The sequence below is a fragment of the Geotrypetes seraphini genome, chromosome 6 (assembly GCF_902459505.1).
Source record: "Geotrypetes seraphini chromosome 6, aGeoSer1.1, whole genome shotgun sequence".
In the NCBI taxonomy this organism is placed as follows: Eukaryota; Metazoa; Chordata; class Amphibia; order Gymnophiona; family Dermophiidae; genus Geotrypetes; species Geotrypetes seraphini.
The window spans coordinates 217,086,554-217,113,934 of record NC_047089.1 but is presented as its reverse complement, the minus strand read 5'-3'; the positions used below and the strand labels follow the sequence as shown (position 1 = coordinate 217,113,934).

Here is a 27,381-nt window from a genome sequence, read left to right as displayed (position 1 = left end):
GTCTTGAATTTGAAGTTAAACCCCAAAGTGGTGTGGTTTGTTAAATTCCAATCACACCCATTGAAACCAGTGCTGCAGGTCCTTTAATGCACTAGGTTAAGATTCCAGGTTCACGATTTCTCTCCTAGATTTGGATTCCCTTAGATTTAAAAGCTCAGCATTGTAACGGGCACAAGCGGAGACTACAGCCCCCACAATTCCGTAAACCGGAAGGTGGTTTGCACTCTATGCGCCGGAATAGTATAGTTGCTGGTTCCCTGCCGGACATAGATGGGGCTGGGACCTGCGCCTCCGGAAACGATGATGGAGGGGAGCCCGGGAGCTTCCCAGATCTTGCGCCTTCTCTCCCAGCCCCGGGGTCCGGAGCTATGTGGGGAGCTGGTGCGAACTCTGCTCCGAGACCCGAGGGCCGGCATTGCTGAGGCCGGCGCCACCCTCCTGCAGCTGCTGCACTTTCTAGGGAAGGGAGAGGGCTGGCTTCCAGGGGAGGAGGAGAGTGGGGCGAGGGCCCCGGGGGAAAGGCAGGAGCCCTCGGAGGAGAGCGGGGGTGGGACCCGTAGGGAAGGCCAAGCGGACCGGGGATCGCCTCTCCCTGCCCCCCGCCGGGCGCTGCTGCGTTGCATCGCCGCCCCGGTGTACGTCTTCGCTAGGACCCACCGCCAGAAGGAGGTGATGGATGCCCTGCTGCGAGCCTCGGGGTGCGAGTCCGAGGCGGAGCTCCTGGGGGGCCCCGGGGGCATCTTCCGAGCGGTGATGGGGGTCCTGAAACCCGACTTGAGCAAGTGAGTGGAGGGAAAGGAGGAGAGGCTTGCTGGACTTTGCCAGTTTTGTGGGAGCTCTGCACTGGATGACCCGCAAGGTGCCCGACATGTCAGACTTTACTAGAGTGTACTGTAGAATGGATAATGAAGCGTATTTTCAAAGCATTTAAACCTGCAACCTATGGAGTCTAAGGGCTCCTTTTACAAAGGTGCGCTAGGGACTTAACGCGCGCAATAGCGAGTGTTAAATTCCCGAGCACACTAGCCACTACTGCCTCCTTTTTAGGAGGTGGTAGATTTTTGGGTAGATTTTCGGCTACCATGCGCTATAGCACGCGGTAATTTTGTGTGTGCGCTAAAAACCCTAGCGCACCTTTGTAAAAGGAGCCCTAAGTCTAAGGGCTCCTTTTACTAAGCCACATTAGGGCTTTAACACGTGGAATAGCGTGCGCTAAATTGCCGCCCGCGCTAGACCTTAACGCCAGCATTGAGCTGGCGTTAGTTCTAGCAGGGTAGCATGGGTTTAGCATGCGCTAAAAACGTTAACACGGCTTAGTAAAAGGAGCCCTAAGTTCTTTGAAAATGAGCCCCAATGTGTCTGGCCTTAGCATGAAATGAAGGCTCTTCTGCTATTTATGTAGCTCGTTCCTAAACCTGCTGGTTGAGAACTGCTTTCTAGGCATGGACTAAGGAAAGCAAACCTATTTTTTTTGTTGTCTCTGTTCTAGAGATATATGGGACAAGAATCCTGCCACTAAGGAAGTGTTCTCATGGACACTGCAGCAGGTCACCCGACCATGGCTGAGTGATCACTTGGACAGTGTTATGGCACCCGCTCTGCTTCTATCTGATGACTATAGAAATGAAAATAAAATTCTGGGGGTGAGCTGCCTTCACCATATTGTTCTGAATGTGGTGAGTGAAGCTATTTGAGATTCCTGTGTATTTAGCGTAATGTGTGTAGCTTCCCATATTGCTAACATGTATAAATAAAGATCAGCAAACAAAATACCATAAAATTTTATAGAGACTTCTTCATAGCATTCCATGCAAAATTCTGGTCCAACCTCGTACGTTGTAAACAGGTTTAATTAATTTGGACCAAAAACTTTTTTAAAAAAAATTTCTGTGTAGTTAAGTAACATAATGGGTGGTGTTGCTTCTACTCCCATTCATGGATTTTATTTATTTTATTAGCAATTTATATTCTGTCTTTATCCAAGGTGATAACACCAAATATGCATACATTGACTTGGTATGTTTACTATAAAACCAAAGGGGAGAGTTTGGCACAGTGGTTAAAGCTACAGCCTCAGCACCCTGATGTTGTGGGTTCAAACCCATGCTCCTCCTTGTGACCCTGGGCAAGTCGCTTAATCCCCCCATTGCCCCAGGTACGTTAGATAGATTGTGAGCCCGCTAGGACAGAGAGGGAAAACTGCTTGAGTACCTGAATAAATGCATGTAAACCATTCTGAGCTCCCCTGGAAGAACGGTATAGAAAATGGAAAAAATAAAAAGTCCATGCTAGGATGGGTGTCTGACTTTATGCTTACAATTTGACTGAAGACAGTGATCCCCTATGATGCTGGCTGGAGTAGTTTGTAGGTGTTTCACTAGGCTCAGGGTGACAAAGGGTAAATATGTTATACATTTTCACATAAGACATATATCATTGTGTGTCCTCAAAAAGGCCAGAAGCTTAACCCAGATTATTCACACCACTATTTGCCTTTTGTAGAAGTAATGTTGTAGTCCAAATTCTTATTTGTTATTTATAATTTCCAGGGAAGCTTAGAAACCACTTGTTTTGTAGCAGACTGGTATACATTACTGCCTCAAATAACTGCTTTTAATTCTTCATCTTCCCTAACCTCACTCTCTTCGCTGGAACTGCCTTCCTACCCTCCAGTCATTTGTGATTTTCCTTCCCCTTTTTATCCCAGATATATATTGTAATCGTACCATCACCTTTTTATTTTCCTTTTGTATCTGTACGTCTTTTACTGTCAATTGTCTCGTCTTTAGTGTCTTTGAAATTATTCCCTCCCCTAGCTTTTACTCAGGAATGGGCAAACCCCCCAACTCTGCCAGAACCCAAGCAAAACAGAGATTAAGGGTGTCTAATGCAAGCAGACAAGTACCTGATTTTAAAATACCTTTTGGGAAATATTTACTCGTTCTACATCTGGATACCTTGCCACACGCTCTTAGACCAGCCCCATCTTATTTAGCTGTACATATAAGTTGCCTATGGTTTAGCTATTATTTATTTATTCAATTTTCTATACTGTTCTCCCAAGGAAGCTCAGAATTTTTTACATGAATTTATTCAGGTACTCAAGCAGTTTTCCCTCTCTGTCCCGGCGAGCTCACAATCTATCTAACGTACCTGGGGCAATGGGGGGGATTAAGTGACTTGAAATACCCTATATACAGGAACGAGAAAAAACAATACTAAATCCAAGTTCAAAATTCAAAAGTGTGCCACTCGATCATTGAAAGTTTCATTTGCATCAAACTCCTTTGAAATAGTCTATATATATAAAATCGGAGGTATGTATGTGTGTCGATCACGCAAAAACGGCTTGACCGATTTGAACGAAACTTGGTATGCAGATCCCTCACTACCTGGGATGATATGTTCTGGGGGTCTCGCGGCCCACCTGTACACGTGGGCGGAGCTACAAACAGAAAATCAGATTTCACCCATTCATGTCAATGGAAAAAATGTAAAAAGCTGCCAACGCAAAAACGGCTTGCCCGATTTGAACGAAACTTGGTATGCAGATCCCTCACTACCTGGGGTGATATGTTCTGGGGGTCTCGCTGCCCACCTGCACACGTGGGCGGAGCTACAAACAGAAAAACAGATTTCACCCATTCATGTCAATGGCAAAAATGTAAAAAGCTGCCAACGCAAAAACGGCTTGCCCGATTTGAACGAAACTTGGTATGCTGATCCATCACTACCTGGGGTGATATGTTCTGGGGGTCTCGCGGCCCACCTGCACACGTGGGCGGAGCTACAAACAGAAAATCAGATTTCACCCATTCATGTCAATGGCAAAAAATGTAAAAAGCTGCCAACGCAAAAACGGCTTGCCCGATTTGAACGAAACTTGGTATGCAGATCCCTCACTACCTGGGGTGATATGTTCTGGGGGTCTCGCTGCCCACCTGCACACGTGGGCGGAGCTACAAACTGAAAATCAGATTTCACCCATTCATGTCAATGGCAAAAATGTAAAAAGCTGCCAATGCAAAAACGTCATGTCCGATTTGAACGAAACTTGGTATGCAGATCCCTCACTACCTGGGGTGATATGTTCTGGGGGTCTCGCGGCCCTCCTGCACACGTGGGCGGAGCTACAAACAGAAAATCAGATTTCACCCATTCATGTCAATGGCAAAAATGTAAAAATCTGCCAACGCAAAAACGGCTTGCCCGATTTGAACTTAACTTGGTATGCAGATCCCTCACTACCTGGGGTGATATGTTCTGGGGGTCTCGCGGCCCACCTGCACACGTGGGCGGAGCTACAAACAGAAAATCTGATTTCACCCATTCATGTCCATGGAAAAATTGTAAAAAGCTGCCAACGCAAAAACGGCTTGCCCGATTTGACCGAAACTTGCAACACATCTTCCTTTTCAGTTTAAGAGCTTGCAAATTCCATTGAGACTTGCATTCTCTATCACAATCAACAAATCACAGGGACAGACTATTAAATACTGTGGAGTGGATTTAAGATCCCCCTGTTTTTCCCATGGTCAACTCTATGTTGCTTGCTCAAGTGTGGGTTCACCCAATAATTTATATGTTCTTTCTCCTGGAGTTGAAACTAAAAATGTTGTTTATAATCAAGTTTTGTGTTAGTTGTATTGTATTCATTTTGTCAAATATTTCACATTATAATTTGAATATTGTACTTTTTATAAAGCTGTAAAAAAATAATTTCATTCACCACTATAAAGTATCTTTATTTGAATCCATTTACAGTGTTATTTATTGCTATAATTAAATACCCGTGTAACGCCGGGGCATCAGCTAGTAAATCATAAAGGGAGAGCCTCAGATCCACGTGTGTAAAAGTTGATTGCTTCCGCACTGGAAAGGGAAATGGTCTTCACCGTCTCATCCCCCTCCTACCAACAGTCAGACACTTCTAATGGATCAAACTTTCTCAAAAATTGTGTCAAGAATATTAAGTCAATTGCTCCACCCACAGCTAAGTAATTTTGACACAATTTTTGAGAAAGTTTGATCCATTAGAAGTGTCTGACTGTTGGTAGGAGGGGGATGAGCCGGTGAAGACCTTCTCCCTTTCCAGTGCAGAAGCAATCAACTTTTACGCATGGGGATCTGAGGCTCTCCCTTTATGATTTATTATTTCAAAGGAGTTTGATGCAAATGAAACTTTCAATGATCGAGTGGCACACTTTTGAATTTTGAACTTAATAGCGAGAAAGTTATTGGATTTGGGATTAAGTGGCTCCCTTGACTACTTAGTAGGATGTTTCAATATTTTAGGAACAGCATTAGCTCCATATCTGTTGTTTGAATATTCTAATGTGTGTTTTGCAGACATCATATTATATCTATTATTTGAATGTTCTTTTATGCCTTATATTATGGAGTCTATTTATTTATGTAAAATATTTATATTCCACGGTTCACAGCAGATCACGACTATCAATTTGTACTGACATTTTATCATATTTCTGTTATATGATTGCTCTACTGTGTTGTTAAATATGTATATTTCTGACACTGTTTTCGATTAGTCCTATTACTAGGTTTCCATTTGCCATTTCCAAGTTTACCTCATTGATTATGCTTATATGCTGTTATTTTGCTATTATTATGCTGCTAATAAGATTGTAAGTTTTATGTTAAATTGTCGTACACTGCTTTGGGTGAATCTTTTCATAAAAGCAGTTAATAAATTCCAATAAATAAACTACAGAGATAAATCATTACCAAAACTCTTCTTGATTATTAGTTTCAGCACACTTTCCTTTTAATTGGTGTTCTCACTGTCCATCTAAACTAGATTACAAGCTCCATGAAGCAGGGACTCTTTATCTGTCCAATGCTATGTACATGTTTAATAGCAGTTTGAGTTAAAATATAATACAAAAACAGGTGTGGATCCTTTCTGAGGGCATGTTAAAATGAGTTGTATCTTCTCTCTTTGCAGCCAGCAGCTGAGTTGTGCCAGTATAACAGGGCACACGTTGTGTACCATGCCCTTTACCACCACTTGTACACTCCTGAAGCGGATCTCATACAGGTGTGTGGTTTGTGGACTCTGATTTCTGATCATCATTCAGCTGCATTTAGGGTCATTGCCTTTTTTTCCCCCCTTATTTACTCAGCTTCTTTTGCTATATCATTAGCTCTTTCTGCCCTGTTTTCAGATGTCTACGCATGCCGTGTCATCCAGCCACAGCTAGTACTCATTACAGATGACAAGTTGCAAACTGATAGGTTAATATTAAAAAGCACTTATCTGAATAACAGTCACTGAATGGAATATTCAGCAGCATTATCCAAATAGTTCCTCTGAATATCCTTAGAGGCCACCTCAGCAGATGCTTCTGGAACTTATCCAGATAATGGTGGCAATATGTAGTCTGCTAGCCAGATGATTTAAGACAGATAAAAGGCTGCTCTGTGTTATCCAGATAGCAGACTACATGTTGTTGCTAACCAGATAAGTTCTCTTTTTTGTCTGTTTTGAATAACAATAAATATAAGAACACTCTTGCTAAAAATATGCACTAATTTCCCAAATTTTTGCATAGCAGCAACAATAACATGCAGTTCTACTATAAAAGTGCCAAAGTAAAAACAGAAATAGTGCGCTCACTTCCTAAAATTTCTGCGATCCTACAAAAAAAAAAAGAAAATAAAGCACTCACCTCCCAAAACTTTCATATATTTAATTTATTTATTTAGTCGGATTTCTAGCCCATCCTCCCAAAAGAGCCCAGAACTGGTTACAAGTTTACATACACAGTAGAAGGTTTAGCAACAGGTTACAACTTCACATATTGCAGATATATAGAATAATAGATTAAAAGGTTGAAGAGCTGTAGTAGAAATTCCTATGTACATGTTTTGGGTACTGAGCACGGTAGCATGGCAAACGATGGGCAACAAGGATGCAGATTCACATATATGATATACAGAACAACACATTAAGGGAGAACAGCAACAGAGAGAAAATTCTTATGAATTGTGTGGACAGCAACAGTACATACTTATGAACTGGCTTGTAGAAATGAATACATGATTTGGGGGGCTGAGCACAGTAGTATGGTAAACGATAGGCTCTGTTAGTATAGCAGTTAGAAATACAATATATTAGAAGTATAGGACAATTTTAGGTATTTTTGGTATAGGTACACGTAGTAGGGAGATAAGAGCTTGCCTAGTGTGCGACTAGAGACTTAGGGCTCCTTTTACAAAGGTGTGTTAGGGCCTTAACGCGTGGAATAGCGCGCGCTAGACCTTAACCCCAGCATTGGGCTGGCGTTATTCTAGAAGTGTACCGCACGTGGTAATTTTCATGTGTGTGCTAAAAATGCTAATGCACTTTAGTGAAAGGAGCCCTTATTTTCACCTGTTAGTCAAGTGGAGGGCACATTCAGTGAGGCAGGATAAATATGCTGGGGTAGAATGGTCCCATCCTATATGGCCAAAAACTAGCAATCTACATTCCCAACCGACCCCTGCAATCACAAGCAGAGAGAAGATTGTCCACCCCACCAACACAAACTCTCCTTCTGGAAAGTGCCCGCAAACACTCCTACTCACACTTCCTACCCAAATTATGGAACACAGTCCTGCCAACCATCAGATCACTGACTGGCCTACATCAGGAAAGCTATAAAAACCCACCTTTTTACCTGACTCTTGAACACACCCCTAACCTCTATTTCTGTTGAAGAATTTGAAAGCTAGTGTAAGAGCTTTAAAGATGCAACGTTTCTGGAAGGGGTAGCCAGTGTACAGCAGCCAGAGCTGGAGCGACAGGGTCATGAATAGACAGGTTCTTCAAAAGGCGAACTGCGGCATTTTGTACACATTGCAATCTTTGTAGGTTTGTTGCAGATAGTCCAACAAGCAGCGTGTTGCAGTAGTCCAAGCGTGATAAGACATAGGCGTAGAGCAGTTGGGTGAATTCTCCTTCTGAGAAGTATGGACAAATTTTCCATAGTTGGTGCAGGTAGTAGAAGGAGGTTGATACTACCTGTGAGACAAGACTTTTAGCGATAGGTCTGCATCTAGGGTGACTCCAAGGCTGCACGCTTGATCTTTAGCTTTGAGGGTCGTATTATCCCAGAAGAAGACTGGGCGAGGGTGGGTGCAGCAAACCCTCACTAAAAACAAAATTAAAAATACTCTGTCTAGCTAAGACAGTGGAAAAGGTGAGTGCTTTATTAAACACACCATAGTAAGCAGAAACACTAACACACACACACCTTTTTATGAAGCTGTGTTAAGCTTTTTTGTTGCCAGCCGCAGCGATAAAAACTCCGATCCTCATAGAATTCCTATGAGCGTCGGAGTTTTTACCACTGTGGCCAGCGATTTAAAAAAGCCTAATGAGGCTTCATAAAGAGGGGGGGGGGTGGTAAGCTTTTGCAGAAGATCAAAGACAAAAGTAATGTACTCATTGACCAAACTTTATTTATTTATTTATTCATTTATTTAGCCCATCCTCCCAAAGGAGCCCAGAACAGTTTACAGGAGTGCATTCATAGTATGGGCAAACTTTAGTGAGAAATACAGACTTTACACATTTATAGTATAGCCAAGGGGGTTTAGATTACAGCATTTACAGTAAAGACATAACATACAGACTTAGTAGGCATAGGGTGAACATAAGAATTGCCGCTTTTGAGTCAGACCAGTGGTCCGCTCACACGGCGGCCCTTGGTCAAAGACCAGCGCCCTAACTGAGACTAGCCCTACCTGCATACGTTCTGGTTCAGCAGGAACTTGTCTAACTTTGTCTTGAATCCCTGGAGGGTGTTTTCCCCTATGACAGACTCCGGAAGAGCGTTCCAGTTTTTTACCACTCTCTGAGTGAAGAAGAACTTCCTTCCGTTTGTACGGAATCTATCCCCTTTCAACTTTAGAGAGTGCCTGCTCATTCTCCCTACATTGGAGAGGGTGAACAGTCTGTCTTTATCTACTAAGTCTATTTCCTTCAGTATTTTGAATGTTTCGATCATGTCTCCTCTCGGTCTCCTCTTTTCAAGTGAGAATAGGCCCAGTTTCTCCAATCTCTCATTGTACGGCAACTCCCCAAACCCCTTAACCATTTTAGTCGCTCTTCTCTGGACCCTTTTGAGTCGTACCGTGTCCTGCTTCATGTACGGCAACCAGTGCTGGATGCAGTACTCCAGGTGAGGGCACACCTTGGCCCGGTACAGCGGCATGATAACCTTCTCTGATCTGTTCGTGATCCCCTTCTTTTTTTTTTTTTTTAATTTGCAATATTTTATTAGAATTTTGAAAAGTAGTACAAGCAGAAAATGTGGATATCAACTCTCAAGCAAACTCCAGACATAGTAGCAAACATAATAATGTCTCAATTACAAATCACAAAAGACCAATTACAAACTACAATACAAAGAAATGGATATCCTCTCCAACTGAACTCCACACCACCCACCCCAATGCAATAAACTGAAACAGCCCACAATTGACAGCCCCCTGTTGTTTCTTCAGGAAGTCGTCTCCACCGAACCAGTCCCCCTGGTTCCCCCCTCCCCCCCAGTAAACTTAAAGCAAAGTGTCCACCTTGTCCATAATTACAATCCAGGTCCGAACAGAAGAGAAATAATATCCGTGTCATTTAGCAAACAAAAGCTCCATTTCACACATAGTGTGGAACTTCAGAGACCAGTCCAAAATAGTAGGGGGCTCCATCTGCTTCCAGTGGCTAGCAATTAAACATTTAGCAGCCGCCAGTCCCCAGCAGCGGAGTTTACTTTGCCAAAAATAATCACATACACTATGTAAACCCAATAAACATTCTGGTGGTGCCAAAGGGATCACCAGTTGTAATAGTTGTGATATACAGCCTACCACCCGTCTCCAAAAAAGCTGCAAAGGAGTACAGTCCCACCAAACATGAAGAATGGTGCCCAAAGCCACCCCACACCTCCACCACAGTGCAGAAGTCCCAGGATACATTTTAAGCTACCTAGCTGACATATAATACCACCTAGTAAACACCTTATAAGCATATTCCTAGATAAGAATACAGGATGAGGCCTTTCCCACCTCTGTACAAAGCTGGGTCCATTCCTGTTCTGAAAAGGAACATCCCAAATCCTGTTCCCACGCTGCTTTATATCGAGGGTGGAAGGGAGCAGAACCCCTAAAATATTGGTACAGAACCGAAATGGGCCTAGGCAAACTCCTAAGCTTGATCCACAAATTTTCTAAAGGTGCGGAGGAGTGAGAAGTCCCGTCCCGTTCTCCCCCCCCCCCCCGCCCCCGTTCATCCCTGAGAATGAATAAAATGTCTAGTCTGTGAGTAAGCTAGAAAATCCCCCTGGGGCAAGGCACAACTAGTTTGAAATGTTTCAAAGGACACCAGGATCCCCTTATGCAAAACATCCCGTAAAGTCTGAAGCCCAAGTCGCCCCAAGCGCAAAAAGACAGAACTTTCTGACCGCAGGGAACTGAGGTTCATCACATAGTGCCCCCAGAAGGGAAGATACCAACCCAGCACCCCATCTCCTCCTTGTCTCACACCATAAATGCAAAAGATGCTTTAGAAAAGGATTGCTCTGACCCCCGAATATCACCCTTTCCGATGAGGAAGACCAGAGCCAAAACCGTAAAGCATGGGTTCCCACTATTTGTCGCTCCATTCTTTGCCTACAATCTTTGCCTCAGCTATATCCCAATCTTAACAAAAGTCTCAACTACACCGCCCGAAAATACCAAAATAAATTAGGGAGTGCTCGCCTCCCACAGGATCGAGGCGCCCACATGCACTGGCGAGACAGTCGGGACGGTTTCCCCTGCCATTTAAACTTAAAAAATAAGGCATGAATTTGTTTAAACACTAAGGTAGGAACTGGAATGGGTAACGTTTGAAATAAAAACAGTAAATGGGGCAGAACATTCATTTTAATAACAGTTATACGTCCCCACCAGGATAACCACAACCCATTCCACCGCTGAAGGTCTCCCCGAACCTGCCTCACAATAGGAGCATAATTCAAAGCATACAGCCAAGACAGATCGCTCGAGATATGAATTCCTAAATATTTAATCGCCCTCGAGGCACACCGAAATGGAAACATCCCCGATAAATGAGTGACATCATCTGCATTCAAAGTGACTCCCAACAACTCGGATTTATCCTTATTAACAGTAAACCCAGACACCTATCCATATTCCCCCAAAAGTTCTATCAAAATAGGTAGGGAAAATTCTGGATCCCACATGTACAAGAACACATCATCTGCAAACAAGGCAATACGATATTCTTGATCTCCAACCCAAACCCCTCTCAGCTCCAAGTGTTCCCGAATACGAATTGCCAGGGGCTCAATCGACAAGGCGAACAAGAGTGGGGAGAGAGGACAACCCTGGCGCGTGCCCCTTTCAATCGGAAAAAAGGCTATATATCCCCCATTAACCCTAATAGTTGCCCGCGGGGCCCGATAAAACGCTCGTACCCAGGTTAAAAAGGAAGCTCCCAACCCCATCCGCTCCATCACCTGCCATAAAAATTCCAATCCCACTTGGTCGAAAGCCTATTCAGCATCAATAGTTATAAGAGCCACCTTATCCGGAGCCCGCTGTGCAGCCCAAAGAAGATGTAAAGTCTGTCTGATATTGTCACTAACCTGTTGCCGCTGGATAAAGCCCGATTGGTCCATATATATCAGTTTGGGCAAAATCATCCCAAACCAGAGGGCTAAGACCTTGGCCAAAATTTTTGCATCAGTATTTAATAGTGAGATGGGGCAATATGTACCACACCCAGAGGGATCCCTCCCCGGTTTAAGTAGTACAGAGATACCCGCCTCTCCCATAGATGGAGGCAGCAGATTACCCGCACGCACTCCATTAATAACCGTACCAGTAAAGGGGCTAAAACATCCCGTTATCCCAGGACAAGCAGGCAGCATATTCCCACACATGGGTGACGTCACCGACGGAGCCCCGCAGCGGACAGCCTCGAAAGCATCTTGCTTGAAGATCTCGAGCTTTCGATTGCTGCATCGCGCATGCGCGCGTGCCTTCCCGCCCAAACTAGGGGGCGCATCTCCTGAGAGGATCCTCAGTTCAACGTTTTCCGCGGAGCCGAGAAGACTTGTCGACTTGGTTCCCGTAGCGTTGTGCCTTCTCTTCACCGCGGCTGAGTACTCTTTATTGTTTTCGGTCGCTGTGTTCGTAATTCTAATTCTATTTCTACTTATATTTTATTTCTATAAAAAAAAAAAAAAAAAAGATACATCTTTTTGTTTTTCTTTAGCGTCGGGTTGGAAGATTGAGGCCTAGGCCTCTCTTCTCCGTTCTCGACACGGACTTTGTCCTATCTATGTCCCGGCCTGTTACCGGGTTTAAAAGGTGTTATCAGTGCGGTAGAACTATTTCCATCACTGATCCACATAGTCGGTGTATGATCTGTCTCGGGTCGACTCATCGCCCCGAAGATTGTATTCGCTGCCTCACTCTTCAACCTCGTGCTTTTAAACGCCGCTGCGACAGATTTTTGGAGCTTTTTCCTCGTATGGAGCCTGAAAAAGCTGTGGCCTCGGTCGAGGCATCTGTAAAATCCTCGACTCCGGGTCCAACCTCGAGTACTAAAACCTCGACCTCGCCTCCTCGACAGGCCTCGGCCTCGAAGACCTCCGGGTCCTCGGCCTCGAAGGCCTCGACGATGTCCTCGAAGCCTGGATTGGGGGGTAAGTCTCCTGCTTCCTTTTCAGGTACCATCTCTAAGAAGCCGACAGAGTCTACCTCCATTCAGCCTGGGGCCCCAGGTTTGACTCCGTCTTCCAGACCTTCAAAACGTGCTTCCAAGTCCAGGGAATACTCTCGATCGAGGTCGCCCTCCTTGGAACGCACGAGACCTCCTGTGACTCCGAGTCCTTTGGTCTCCGTCCCCATGTTTGAGGATATGCTGAAGTCAATTCTGACTACGCAAATTTCCTCAATAGTGGCTCAGTTGGTACCGGTCTCGACTCTGTCTGCGCAACACCAGCCTGAGCATAAATCGGCACCCTCTCGGCGATCTCCTCGTCGCAGGTCTCGATCCAGGGTTTCCTCGTCAGACTCCTCGTCTGAACATGGAGCTAAACAAGCATTACCTCGATCCAAGCACAGGTCTCGATCTTCGAAGCTTACCTCTACAAAGAGCTCGAAGCATTCTGATATTACTTCTAAAGCTCATACTACCATTGCCTCTTCAATATCGTCGAGGCATTCGAGGTCGAGGACACCACCTTCGAGGCATTTGTCTCGAGAAAAATCTCCTCTTACTAAACCTCGTACTCCGCGCACTTCTCCGACTCGGAGCCTTAAGCGGAAACATTCAGCCACTCCTCCTCTGACAGGCAGTGGAACATCTTCCATCACTTTACATCTTGAATCTGAGCCCCTATCTCAGTATTCACGCGAGGCTTCTCCATCTTTTTCAGTGACACATCGTTCTCGTTCTCTTTCTCCTGAGGAAGCCTCGACCTCGAAGTCTGCTTCTTTTGCTAAATTTGTCTTCGACATGGGACAGGCTCTTAATATTGATTTACATTCTGATTCAAAATACACGCCTGAATACCTGGCGGATATGGAACTTTCTCATCCTCCTAAGGAGACTTTGCGTCTACCCATGACACCGGTGCTGAAGCAGACGTTTCTACGTAACATGGAGACTCCTTATTCTGTGACAGCTATTCCATCGAAGCTGGAGTCTAGGTATCGTACTGTTCCATGTAAAGGGTTTGAGAAATCTCAACTTTCTCATCAATCCCTAGTGGTGGAATCTTCCCTGAAGAAGGCTCACCCATCTAAGGTGTCTGCAACAGTTCCACCAGGACGCGAAGGGCGAACTATGGACAAGTTTGGGCGCAGACTTTATCAAAATTCTATGATGACAAATAGAATTTTGAATTATAACTATGTCTTTACTTCATATTTTAATCATTTTTTGAAGCAGTTGTCATCTTTTTGCCCAGACTGGCCCAAAGAACGCCTTTCTGAATATAAAAACATTATTCAATCTCTGTCTCAGTTACGTCTATTCATGTTGCAAGCATCTTACGATGCTTTTGAGCTATCCTCCAGAGTCTCGGCATTTGCAGTGGCTATGAGACGTCTTGCATGGCTCAGGATTGTAGATATGGATCCCAACTTACAAGATCGTTTAGCAAACCTGCCGTGTCAAGGTTCTGAGCTCTTTGATGACTCTATTGAAGCAGCTACTAAAAGGCTTTCTGAGCATGAGCGTTCCTTCGCCTCTCTGATTCGTCCGAAACCAAAACCTTCTCTGACTAGAGCTTACAGACCTCCAGCTCGTCGTTACCCCATGAAGTCCACACCGGCTTTTTCTAGGCCTCCACCTAGACGGCCACAACAACAACGTCCTCAAAAGCCTCAGACACCTGCTCCAACCAAAACAGCTCCGTCTTTTTGACGGTCCAGTGATGAGCATTCCAACCTCTTTGCATCCAAATTCCTCCCTACCAATCGGAGGTCGTCTTTCCCTTTTTTCATCTGTCTGGGAAACCATTACATCGGACCTTTGGGTCCTTACGATCATCCGAGAGGGATACTCTCTGCGCCTGCTTCAGGTGCCTCCAGATCACCCTCCAAGAGAGTGTCTTTCCAGTTCCTCGCAACTCCCTCTTCTTCTTCGGGAGGCTCGAGCTCTTCTTCACCTTCGAGCAGTGGAAGAAATTCCTCCTCCCGAACGCAACCAGGGGTTTTATTCCAGATATTTCCTGGTTCCAAAGAAGACGGGGGATTTGCGACCCATTCTGGATCTACGAGCTCTCAACAAATTTCTAGTCAAAGAAAAATTTTGCATGCTTTCTCTCCCGATCCTGTACTCCCTCATGGATCAAGGGGATTGGATGTGCTCACTGGATCTCAAAGAGGCTTATACTCACATTCCTATTCATCCAAATTTTCGCAAATATCTCAGGTTCAAGGTGGGGAACCTTCACCTTCAATACAAGGTTCTTCCATTTGGCCTAGCAACCTCTCCTCGGGTCTTCACCAAGTGTCTGGTTGTGGTAGCCGCGGCTCTTCGAGCCCAGGGATTGCAAGTTTTTCCTTACCTCGACGATTGGCTTATAAAAGCCCCTTCTCTTTCAGGGGTTACGCAAGCGACCCTTCAGACTATTTCTTTTCTTCAAAGTCTGGGGTTTCATATCAACTTCCCAAAATCTCAGTTAGTTCCAACTCAATCGATTCAATTTATTGGGGCGGTGTTGGATTCCATACGCATGAGAGCTTTTCTTCCTCTCAATCGACAGAATACTCTCTTAAACCTTTGTCATCATGTAACTTCCCTATCAACTATCAGAGCGCGTCAAATGATGGTCCTTCTCGGTCACATGGCATCTACAGTACATGTGACTCCTTTAGCAAGACTACATCTTCGCATCCCTCAGTGGACTCTGGCATCCCAATGGCAGCAAGCTCTAGATCCACCTTCTCGCCATATAACGGTGACGCCTTCTTTAAAGAAGTCTCTCCGCTGGTGGATGCTCTCTTCAAATCTTTCCAGAGGTTTGCTGTTTCACCATCTTCCTCATCAGAAAGTTCTCACAACAGATTCGTCCGAGTACGCATGGGGAGCCCACGTAGATGGTCTCCGTACGCAAGGATTATGGACGGCCACAGATCGTCGATGTCATATCAATCTGTTGGAACTCAGAGCGATATTTCTGGCTCTCAAAGCTTTTCTTCACATCCTTCACGACCAAGTAGTCCTTGTTCGGACGGACAATCAAGTAGCAATGTATTATGTCAACAAACAGGGGGGAACGGGTTCCCATCCTCTGTGTCAGGAAGCTCTGAAGTTGTGGCATTGGGCGATTTCACACAACATCTTTCTTCGAGCCGTTTATATTCAGGGTATTCAGAATTGCCTTGCAGACAAATTGAGTCGTCTGCTTCAACCTCACGAATGGACGATCAACTCCCCCACACTTCGTCAAGTATTCAACCGATGGGGGACTCCTCGGGTGGATCTTTTTGCGTCACCCAACAACTTCAAACTTCCTCTGTTTTGTTCCCGCATCTTCTCCCCTCTTCGTCTCGAGGCGGATGCGTTTCTACTAGACTGGAGGAATCAGTTCCTTTACGCCTTTCCTCCTTTTCCTCTGATTCTCAAAACTCTTGTCAAGTTGAAGTCGGATCATGCCACAATGATTCTCATAGCTCCTCGGTGGCCCCGACAACATTGGTTCTCTCTTCTTCTGCAACTCAGCATCAAGGAACCTCTTCTTCTGCCAGTTTTTCCTTCTCTGCTCACTCAGAGTCAGGGATCCTTACTTCATCCAAACCTGCAGTCTCTTCATTTGACAGCATGGTTCCTTTCCACCTGATGGATTCTGCTGAATTTTCTCAGTCTGTTCAGGATGTTTTTCTGGCTTCCAGAAAACCGTCCACTCGTCAATGTTATAGTCAAAAGTGGACCAGATTTTCTTCTTGGTGTTCCACTCATAATCTTCAGCCAACTTCTTCTTCTTTGGCTTCTGTTTTGGATTATTTACTTCATCTATCCCAGTCGGGTCTCCAATCCACATCTATTAGAGTTCATCTTAGTGCAATTGCTGCTTTTCATCAGCCTTTAGAGGGGAAATCACTCTCGGCACATCCTCTAGTTTCTCGTTTTATGAAAGGTCTTTTTAATCTCCATCCACCGATCAAACCTCCCCCTGTGGTATGGGATCTTAATGTGGTCTTGGCTCAACTGATGAAACCTCCTTTTGAACCTATTGACTTGGCTCATTTTCGATATCTTACTTGGAAAACTGTTTTCTTGATTGCTCTCACTTCAGCTCGTCGAGTTAGTGAGTTACAAGCTTTGGTTTCGGATCCACCTTTTACTGTTTTTCACCATGACAAGGTGGTGCTCCGTACCTAAGGTAGTGTCTCCGTACCTAAGGTAATTCTTACCTAAGGTAGTGTCTGATTTTCATATCAATCAATCTATTGTTCTACCCGTATTTTTTCCTAAGCCACATTCTCACCCTGGTGAGGCGGCTTTGCATACTTTGGATTGTAAACGTACGTTGGCTTTCTATCTTCAACGTACTCAACCTCACAGAAGTTCTCCTCAACTTTTTATTTCTTTTGATCCAAATAGATTGGGTCATCCCGTTTCGAAGCGTACTATCTCCAACTGGTTGGCTGCGTGTATTTCTTTCTGTTATGCTCAGGCTGGTCTTCCTCTACAGAGTCGAGTAACGGGCCATAAAGTCAGGGCTATGGCGGCTTCGGTTGCTTTCCTCAGATCAACTCCTATTGAGGAAATTTGTAAAGCTGCCACTTGGTCCTCGGTTCACACTTTTACTTCTCATTATTGTCTGGATACTTTATCCAGGAGGGATGGCCATTTTGGCCAATCTGTGTTACAGAATCTTTTTTCTTAAATTGCCAACTTCCCTCCTCCCTTTTGATTTAGCTTGGAGGTCACCCATGTGTGGGAATATGCTGCCTGCTTGTCCTGGGATAAAGCACAGTTACTTACCGTAACAGGTGTTATCCAGGGACAGCAGGCAGATATTCCCACAACCCTCCCACCTCCCCTGGTTGGCTTCTTAGCTTGGTATCTGAACTGAGGATCCTCTCAGGAGATGCGCCCCCTAGTTTGGGCGGGAAGGCACGCGCGCATGCGCGATGCAGCAATCGAAAGCTCGAGATCTTCAAGCAAGATGCTTTCGAGGCTGTCCGCTGCGGGGCTCCGTCGGTGACGTCACCCATGTGTGGGAATATCTGCCTGCTGTCCCTGGATAACACCTGTTACGGTAAGTAACTGTGCTATATTGCCTATAAAATCGTGATCCCCTTCTTTATCATTCCTAGCATTCTGTGGATTAAATTGCAACGTTTACAGAGTAGATATAACATGGAGGTAACATAGCTTTCCTAGCAGGTGGGTGTATCTTTGTTGTCAGAGAATGTGGTGGTATTTCAGGTTATATTTGCGGTGGCCTGCGAGTTTAGAGATGTCGTTTGGTGTATTATTTGGTGTAGTATTAGCTGCAACAGGAGCAGCAGCAGCATGCAGTTAGTTCCTTGTTACACTAATTACAAGTGAACTTTGTCCCACAATGCATTTAAATACTAAGGCAACAGACACTTTGCATAAGAATTTAAAATATAAACTGAAAAAAGGAGCAAACCCTCATTAAAAATAGGATTAAAAGTGCACACAAGTATTGAAAAATGTTGATTCTTTCAAAAATACTATATTAATATGCAGTTCCCTTGTTGCACTGATTCAGAGTGACCTCTATCACGCAATGCATTTCAGTCTTATAGAGAGCAACAGGTATTTGGTAAAAAAACTAATCATAAGATCAAGCTCTCATTAAAAACAGGATTCTATCTAGTCTAATAAAAAAATGGTGGAGTTAGTTAGTGCATGCACAAAAACAAATAAAAAAGGCTGGTAGAAAGCTGAAACGAAACTAAATCATTATTCCACCTCCTAAAAATAAAGTAATTAATAATAATAATAACAATTTATATACCGCAGGACCGTGAAGTTCTATGTGGTTTACAATGATTAAAGATGTTACAGATTTAGTGGAATAAATAAAGTAAAGACTTAGTGATTAACAGTTCTAGGGATTGTTTGTTGAGGACTAAGATGCACCCTCTGGAAACTTCGCACCATTAAATGCTACTTCAACCACCTCTCCTTTCAACTGCTGGTCCAATCACTAATCTTAAGCACCCTAGACTATTGTAACATCATATACCTGGGATCCTATAAAAGTACCATCAAACGCTTGAGAATAGTCCAAAATGCAGCCGTTTGCCTCATCTACGATCTCAAAAAACATGACCACGTAAGCCCTTACTACAAAAAACTTCACTGGTTGCCAGTAGAGGCAAGGTTCATCTTCAAATTCGCCTGCCTCTGCTTTAAAACCTTAACAGGCTCTTCCCCAATTTACCTATCTGAGCACCTTGAAATTGCAGGCTCCTCTCGCACACAAAACGCTTGCCAGTTTACCTTTCCATCCCTAAAGGGCTGCCTCCACAAGAGATTCCTTCACAGATCCCTAGCATTCCAAGTGGGCAAATGGAACAAATGCCTAACCGCCCTCATTTCTAATTCCCCTTCCTACCAAATGTTCAGGAAATCAATCAAAACCTATCTCTTTAACAAATTCCTCTGACTCCTCGCCACCCTTTCTTCCTCGCTCCCTACACCGACCTTCGATATGCCCTTGGACTCCCCGACTCCTCCGATCTTGTCAAGCTACTTAATGGCCTAACAAGTCTGATCGCTTAGTTTAACTAAATGCCCTGTTTTGTAACTCCTTTATCTTTTATGCCTCATCTCTGTCATGTAACATCTCTATAAATGTACAGTCTCTTCATCTGTTAACCGCATTGAACTTCCATGGTATTGCGATATACAAGAATAAAGTTGTTATTATTAAGATTGCATAGGTTGGTTTCCTAAATATTTCAGGAACAGATGTGCTTTTAGGCGTTTCCTGAATTCCCTATAAGTATTAGGCACGAGTAATTGTTCTAGATCTTTACCCCATAGTGCTACTTGATGTGAGAAAACTCCATAAAATGCAAAGGAAAATCTCAAACTACCTTTCTGATATAATAAAAGAAAGAAGGTTAACGAAATACTGATACGAGATCCATATCCATATTCAGTCCTCCAGGACCTAATGTGTCAAACTTAAAAATGAACCTCTGCTCAATTCTAAGTAATAGAGCTGCTTCTTTTCTTACCTCATTGCATCTTGTGGATTGGCTGCCCTGTTGCTTTTTTAGTGCTGCTGAAAATCCAGAAATTTTTTTGACTGCTGCAATCCGTGTTTCAAAAAACAACACTCCGCTGACTACAGGTCCTTCCCCTTTTTTAAATAGTGTAACTTAAGATTTTGGGGAGGAGGAGAATTGGAGTTTTCTTTGGACAGGCTAACCATGCCTCTGACTGGAAATGGGAAATAGCACTTAGAAAAATGTTGGAATCTGTATTTTTATATTATCCCATAGTACTTATTGAGCTACCAATGAAAAGGTAAGATATAATTGAAGAGTTAAAAAGTTGTACAATACATTGTATTTCCCAGATAGCTGAAGACTGTCATCTGCGTCCACTAGATCTTGTCAGTATTCTCAGTATTGTAACTCACAGTATAGTACCGTGTCATCTTAGTAGAGTAATCATGCTTAGGTCTGAGTCCAGGCTTGCTGCTAGTTCTGTGTGTGAGTATGCAGATTATATTTTGATGGAGACTGCTTTCCCTGCATCAGGCTGTGCTATTGTGCCTCCTGGACCTTCTTCCTGTTCTGGAGAAAGAGACTTTGGTGTCAGGAGAGCCCAGGCAGTCTAACTGCTGTGACGACTTAATACAGCTCATACTCACGCACATGGAGATGGAGTCTAGGATCCTCCTGCGCCGGGTATATGCAAGAAACCTGACTGCATTGGTAAATAGGTAAGGGGCTGTTAGTCCAATGAGAGAGTTGATTCTAGGACTATTGAGGATTAAGAAATCTTATTGGTCTGTAGAGTACAAGATCTAATTGTAACTTGGGTATAATATTTCCCTAGCACTGTTGTTTCAAATCAATCCCTCTCAGTGTGCTCTAAAATGTTATTTGTGCCAGTTCCAGTTGTTAATATGCACCATGAAAATAATTATGCTGATAGCACATTTCTTAACTGGAAATACAGCTGCAGGGAAAGAACTATTTGCTTGTGATCCACTCTATTTTAAAATGTTACAAAAGCATGTGGATGATGAGAGGAAGTAAAGAAAAACAGGATTTTTAATATTTACCTTTCAGGGTTATTTAAGCTCTGATTCACATCCAGGTGCTTTATTTGTGAATATTTACAGCATGTTGGGCCTGAATCTGACTTTCCTTATTAACAGGCTAGATATCAAAGTTGCAGGCCACCTAAAGAGGCTCACACGAGTGATTGTGCAGTACCTGGAAGTATACGATGGGCCAGAGGAGGCAGCCAGACTCGCAATATTGGAAGTGCTTCAGTGCACCATCCAGCAGGCCTGGCCAAGGTATTTTTAAAACACAAGCTGTGGAATGATGCACATTGATAATATCATGCCTAACACTAGAATCTTATTCAGATTAATAAAGCATTTTTCAGTTCACTAAAATCATATTTCAAATGCAAGTTCCTTTTATGTTAGAACAGTGGGCTGAGAACCAAGGAAGAAATCGGGGGGTTGCGAGCTGGAAATCTAGGACCTATCTGGATTATTGGAGTTCCTTTTAGTGCTGGTTAAGAGATCAGGGGTGCACAGGGGTGGGGGGGAGGGTTTCATTCAAAAATTGGATCTGCATGGGAGATGATATGTTGGGGATTTGTTTATTTTTGTCTGTTCTTTACATGAACCCTTGAATATTGTACTTGATGTCTTTCTCGTTTGGTCACACTTTGTATCTTCTCGTATGCATTGATCCTTCAATAAAAATATTTTCAAAAAAAAAAAAAAGAAATCCTATTTCCCCCCAACAATACTCTTTACAACCTTGGGCGAGTCACTTTATCACCCATTATCTCAGACTGTTCACTTTTTGGGAGCGGGGGTTTTTGTTCCTGAACTCAAATACTGTAACCCTCCTCGAGTATTATTTGGAAATTTGGGCAGGAAGTACAAGTTACATTAGTTTGTGGCCCTGGAGAGTAATGCTGCCTGCTTGAGAGGGAGGTTGCTCTGGGATCAATTTATGTAATGCAATAGAGCAAAACTGCTTACCTGCAAGAGGGGTTCTCTTTAAACAGCAGGGGAATATAGTCACACTGGCCTTGATTCTATAAAGTTTGCCTAAAGTTAGGTGTTGATATCAGTGCCTAACTTGATAAATAGGCTTAATAGGTGCCGATTTTGGCACTCAACACCTTAGAATAGGCTCTGATTGATCTCAATTGAAAGTTAGGTACCTAATTCGAAAAACTTGAGTATATAAAAAAGTAGGTGCCTAGCCAAAGCGCCTACACCAGTGTCTCTCAAACTGTGTGCCCCGAACAGATTCCAGATGTGCTCTGATATCAATGCCTAACCCTGGCATTAATTAGAGAATTCTAAATGTTAGGATGCTGAGCCTGATTCTATAATGGGCACCTCAGATTTATAGAATTGGGGCCACTGTGCCTACCTCTTTCCTGCTTGTCTGCAGAAAACATTTCTTTCCAAACCATTGCATGTATGGGATGGCTTCTGAGCGTCAGTATGTGTTTTCTTGTGCAGACATCAATAGGCAGTACTTTATCAACAGTTTACTCAGATAAGGGATACCTTAAATATTTGAGAATATGTAATTTTAAGAAACATTAAGGTAGTGAGGCTGTGTCTGGATGGTAATCTGTCATCCTTGCTGTAAAATGGCATATGTTCTTTTGGTGCCAGAATGTCCTGCAGGCTTGATATCCTACTGAAATCTCTCCTGAGGCTGATTTATGACGTCTCGACAGACCGCAGTCTTACTCCAGAGCCAGTCAAGGCAGCTCTGCTAAAAGAGGCTACCCAGTGCCTTCTCCTGTTAGATCGTTGCTGCCAGCAACAGGTAAAGGTAAGCGGGAGATCTTGAAGGTAAAGCACAGACAGACATCTCATATCACCTCACTCTTCATCACTGCTAGTTTATATGCCTTTATGTGAGCCTTTGCTTGATTCAGGCTAGTGCGAGCCATCATTGTACTGTTTGTTGTATTGGGAACAACAGCTGTTTTCAGGGCCTGTTACTAAGTGCTGGTTAGGGCTCTTCAGCTTGGAAGAGACGGCTGAGGGGAGATATGATTGAAGTCTACAAAATCCTGAGTGGAGTAGAATGGGTACAAGTGGATCGATTTTTCACTCCATCAAAAATTACAAAGACTAGGGGACACTCGATGAAGTTACAGGGAAATACTTTTAAAACCAATTGGAGGAATTTTTTTTTCACTCAGAGAATAGATAAGCATTGGAACGCATTGCCAGAGGATGTGGTAGGAGCGGATAGCGTAGTTGGTTTTAAGAAAGGTTTGGACAAGCTCCTGGAGGAAAAGTCCATAGTCTGTTATTGAGAAAAACATGGGGAAGCCATGAAATATTGCTACACCTTGGGTTTTGGCCAGGTACTAGTGACCTGGATTGGCCACCTTGCGAACGGGCTACTGGGCTTGATGGACCATTGGTTTGGGTATTCTTATGTTCTGGCCTTAAGTAGGAGTATGTTGCACGGGATGGAGGGAGGAAGAGACAAAGACCATTTGCATATGCAGAAAATGAAGTTGCTTACCTTTTGGAGAGGGGTTTTCCATAGGCATCAGGGAAATGCAGCCACACTTTATAGTGACATCCTCCAAAGCTGCCCAGATGCCTCGGAACCCTCTTCCAAGTTTCAAGTTTATTAAAATTTGATGAAACATTAATCATAATTCTAAGCGTATAACAATTACAAATTAAAAAGGGGCACAACTAGTGTACTTGTTATAGGCAAAACATAACTTACATGAAAACAAAAGGATAGTAGGGGGAAATACAATTAAGGTTAAAAACAAAAGGGCAATGGGAGAAATCATATCAATGATGAATGAGAATAGTAGTTGTCTCTTTTTCATACTAATGCAGTTGCACAGGGATTCCCCCCTTGGAGGAGATTGCTTATCACTGCTCAACAATTAAGACTATTGGAGTTTTGAGATTTTTATGTTTGTGTAATTGAAGAGAATGTGATAAGTGGTTAGCGTGGCTGGATTTAAAAAGAGGTTTGGACATCCTGGAGGAAAAATCCAGTCTGCTACTAAGAAAGACATGAGGGAAGCCACTGCTTGCCCTGAGATTGATAGTATGGAATATTGCTACTATTTGGGTTTCTGCCAGGTACTTGTGACCTAAATTGACCACTGTGGAGACAGAACACTGGGCTGGATGGACCATTGGTCTGACCCAGTATGGCTATCTTGTCCTTATGATGTTGTCTGGTAACAATCTAAAATGGGTAAGGAGACAAAATCTGTGGATGACGTTCCCTGCCCCTCAAGTTGGACAGCCATGTCTTGCACAAAGCAAGAGAGGAGCATAAACAATTCTGACTGGTCTGGTTGAAGTCTCAACTCAAGGAGAAAGCAGAGACAGACCTGACGGGGGTTCTATGCACTTTGTCTGTTTTGGAGATGTGCTTGAGCGAGATGAGGAAATAATACACTAATGCTCATTTCTTACCTCTAGTTGAGAAGACGAAGGAGCAGCCTTTCTCATGCCATGGTTTTTTTTTTTTGCTGATCCTAGATTTTTTTTTCCTGAGGAAGTCAAGCCTCTGTGAAAATTGTGCTTTTGCTGCTCTTTTTTTTTTCCTTTATGTGGGCTTGCGGAAGCTATTTTGACTCGCTCCCTGAAGGGGGGAGAAGGTGGTTTATATCAAATCGTCCCATTAAGAGAACTGTGCTTTATCCTGTACTGCTTGGCCCAGAGAAAAACAGCTCCTGAGGATTCAGCAGGCAGTAAAGAAATTTGTGCTGCCCTTTGTAGAGCTCAAACTGGCTCCAAAGGGGTTAATGCTGAAGAGCTTGTTTTATTTGTTTAGAAACAAGTCACCATGAAGAAACTGAGGGTGAAACTAAAAGGTATGACGGTCTGTGGTGAAATGCTGTGAAAACGGCTGAAGAGAAGGGAGGGAGGAGGGCTGTGACTTAATGGATCAGTGGGAAAAGTATACTGAGTGCTGATCAACCAGTCTCCCCCAAGGTTGCAATCTCGGTATAGCTACACTAGTTAAAACAAAAAAATACATCAGCTGAAAGACATTACAAGTGTAAGTGAAAGATATAAGTGCCTACAGTTGCCCTGTTTCTCTACAGAGAACTAATTGGCTTGTAAAATCTACAGTTGTAGGATACTGGCTTTTTATTGTCACACACAAAATAATGGACTAAAGCAGTGGTCTCAAACTCGTGGCCTGAGGGCCACATGCGGCCTGCCAGGTACTATTTTGAGGCCCTCAGTATGTTTATGATAATCACAAAAGTAAAATAAAACAGTTTCTTGATCATATGTCTCTTTAGCTATAAATGACAATATTATTATTAAGACTTAGCCAAAAGGAAATATTTATAAATGACAATATTATTATTAAGACTTAGCCAAAAGGAAATATTTATAAACGATAAAGAGTTTTACCTCTGCAAAATTGTCATTTCTTTAATGAGAGATTAACTGTGTTTTTCTGAGGCCCTCCAAGTTTCTAAAAATCTAAAATGTGGCCCTGCAAAGGTTTTGAGTTCGAGACCACTGGACTAAATGTTTTTTTCCCCCTCTTATAGGTCCTGCTGGCAGGAGTTTACAACAGCAGCACCAACAGCAACGTGCTAGAATGTATAGAAAGGGTTCAACAAGAGAACTGACAATTCATTTTGCTGTGTTACCGTTATTTAAATAAATATATATATTTTTAATATAAAAGTTGAATTCTTTGCCTTTGGCCCTTGTGCTGTGCTTTAGATTTATGAACTTCTCTGCTCACATAAGAGGAAGAGCAGTGGTTTTGAAGAATGTGTCAGAAAAATAAAATCTGTCACTTACCCATATTAATGCAGGTTCCCACTCTGGAATAGCAGGCAGGTTCTACTGTGCCGTGTAACAGGTTATAGGGTAATTGTTCACAGAGCTGCATTACAGCCCTTACAAAATGGCATATGATGTTTTTCCCATTTTGATGTAAACACAAATGGATTTTGGTCATGCTTGGGCCAGATATAAGAAGGGCTGCTATCTTTCTCTTGATCTAACCCAGTGTCCCACAAACTTCCTGAAACCATGGCACACTAAACTCAGTGCCACGGCTGGAGGGCAACCAGAAATGCACAGACATCTTTGCAGTGATCATAAGCGCAGAGCCTGCTATTACTATGCCAGTGGTGGGGTGCTGGAGGAGAGGCACCGCGCTGGCTGACTGCATACAGGATGTGCCTCTTGCCATAAGAGGAACATCCTGCAAGCAGTTAGCCAGTGCCGGCACCTCTCTTCCTCGCTGGTGTCTTGTGGCACACCTGGAATCCCATCGCGATACACTGATCTAACCCAACTCCAGCTCCCCTCTTGCCCACATTTGCAAATTTTATATGTATATTACTAAGACTTAAATGATCCAGCCTGTCAACCCAGTATAGATTATCTACCATCATTTACATAACAAATCATTTTGAGCCCTTTTTAAATGGAAAAGAAAAATGTACCCTGAAACAGCAGGTATAAAAAAAAAAAAAAACTATCATGACATTTTTCTGGTGCTATAGTTATTTTCTAGGGCCACAGATGAGTAAAAGAGAAACAGTTAAACAACAATAGTAGGGGAAATAATTTTTTTAATGTATTGCAGAAGATAAATATTATTACAGCCATAAAAACTTTTGTATTTCACCTATGACAATTTGTTCATAAAAGGACCTAAAAAGTCTCTTAAAATATAATCATACACTATATACCAGGGATCTCAAAGTCCCTCCTTGAGGGCCGCAATCCAGTCGGGTTTTCAGGATTTTCCCAATGAATATGAGCTGAAAGCAGAGCAGGCACATAGATCTCATGCATATTCATTGGGGAAATCCTAAAAACCCGACTGGATTGCGGCCATCGAGGGACTTTGAGACCCATGCTATATACCAACACAAAGTGTAGATCATCAAAAACATAATGAATATAATTAGCTGAAAAAGCCATCAGTAGACATCATAATTTTTAGCCTTGGATATGAGTCATGTTTTACAGGAGGCCACTTCATGGAAGCAATATAACAATACTCAAAAAGAGTAACAATGGCATATATATTATCACTTTTATAACCACACAAGATGATATTCACACAATCGTGCTATCAGAAATCAAGTGCTCAACTTATTTCAGTAATGAAAACGGTATAGACCTCAGTGTTTCCCAAGATAAATCTTGTAAAACAATCTGTGTCAGTAATAATACTAACATAGAAAATACATCCTTGGTCTAGTCATTTACCGTTCCTTCTTATTTCCAAATTTTTAATAATATAGTTTTCAAAATTTTGTAGAAAAGTGAGCACTTATCTTATTTTCTTCTGATGGCTCAAAATCACCGCAGCTGCAGTTTTAGCGGTATTTACATACACCGCTAAAACTGCAGCTGCGGTGATTTTGAGCCATCAGAAGAAAATAAGATAAGTGCTCACTTTTCTACAAAATTTTGAAAACTATATTATTAAAAATTTGGAAATAAGAAGGAACGGTAAATGACTAGACCAAGGATGTATTTTCTATGTTAGTATTATTACTGACACAGATTGTTTTACAAGATTTATCTTGGGAAACACTGAGGTCTATACCGTTTTCATTACTGAAATAAGTTGAGCACTTGATTTCTGATAGCACGATTGTGT

At 43.0% G+C, this 27,381-nt stretch overlaps 1 protein-coding gene across 2 annotated transcripts; it reads left to right on the top strand.

Annotated features, from left to right (window-relative positions):
- The first annotated feature begins 220 nt into the window (after positions 1-220).
- TTI2 (TELO2 interacting protein 2) lies at positions 221-25,431 on the top strand. Of its 2 annotated transcripts, none has more exons than XM_033949893.1 (7): positions 221-782; positions 1,490-1,676; positions 5,966-6,058; positions 20,278-20,462; positions 20,904-21,047; positions 22,404-22,560; positions 25,298-25,431. In XM_033949893.1, exons 1-7 carry the CDS (start codon positions 271-273, stop codon positions 25,376-25,378), a joined length of 1,359 nt encoding a protein of 452 aa, XP_033805784.1. In that variant the 5' UTR covers positions 221-270; the 3' UTR covers positions 25,379-25,431. The 2 variants fall into 2 exon arrangements, with proteins under 2 accessions (XP_033805784.1, XP_033805783.1); XM_033949892.1 differs by having other exon boundaries at positions 224-782; positions 22,404-22,566.
- Positions 25,432-27,381: the final 1,950 nt, after the last annotated feature.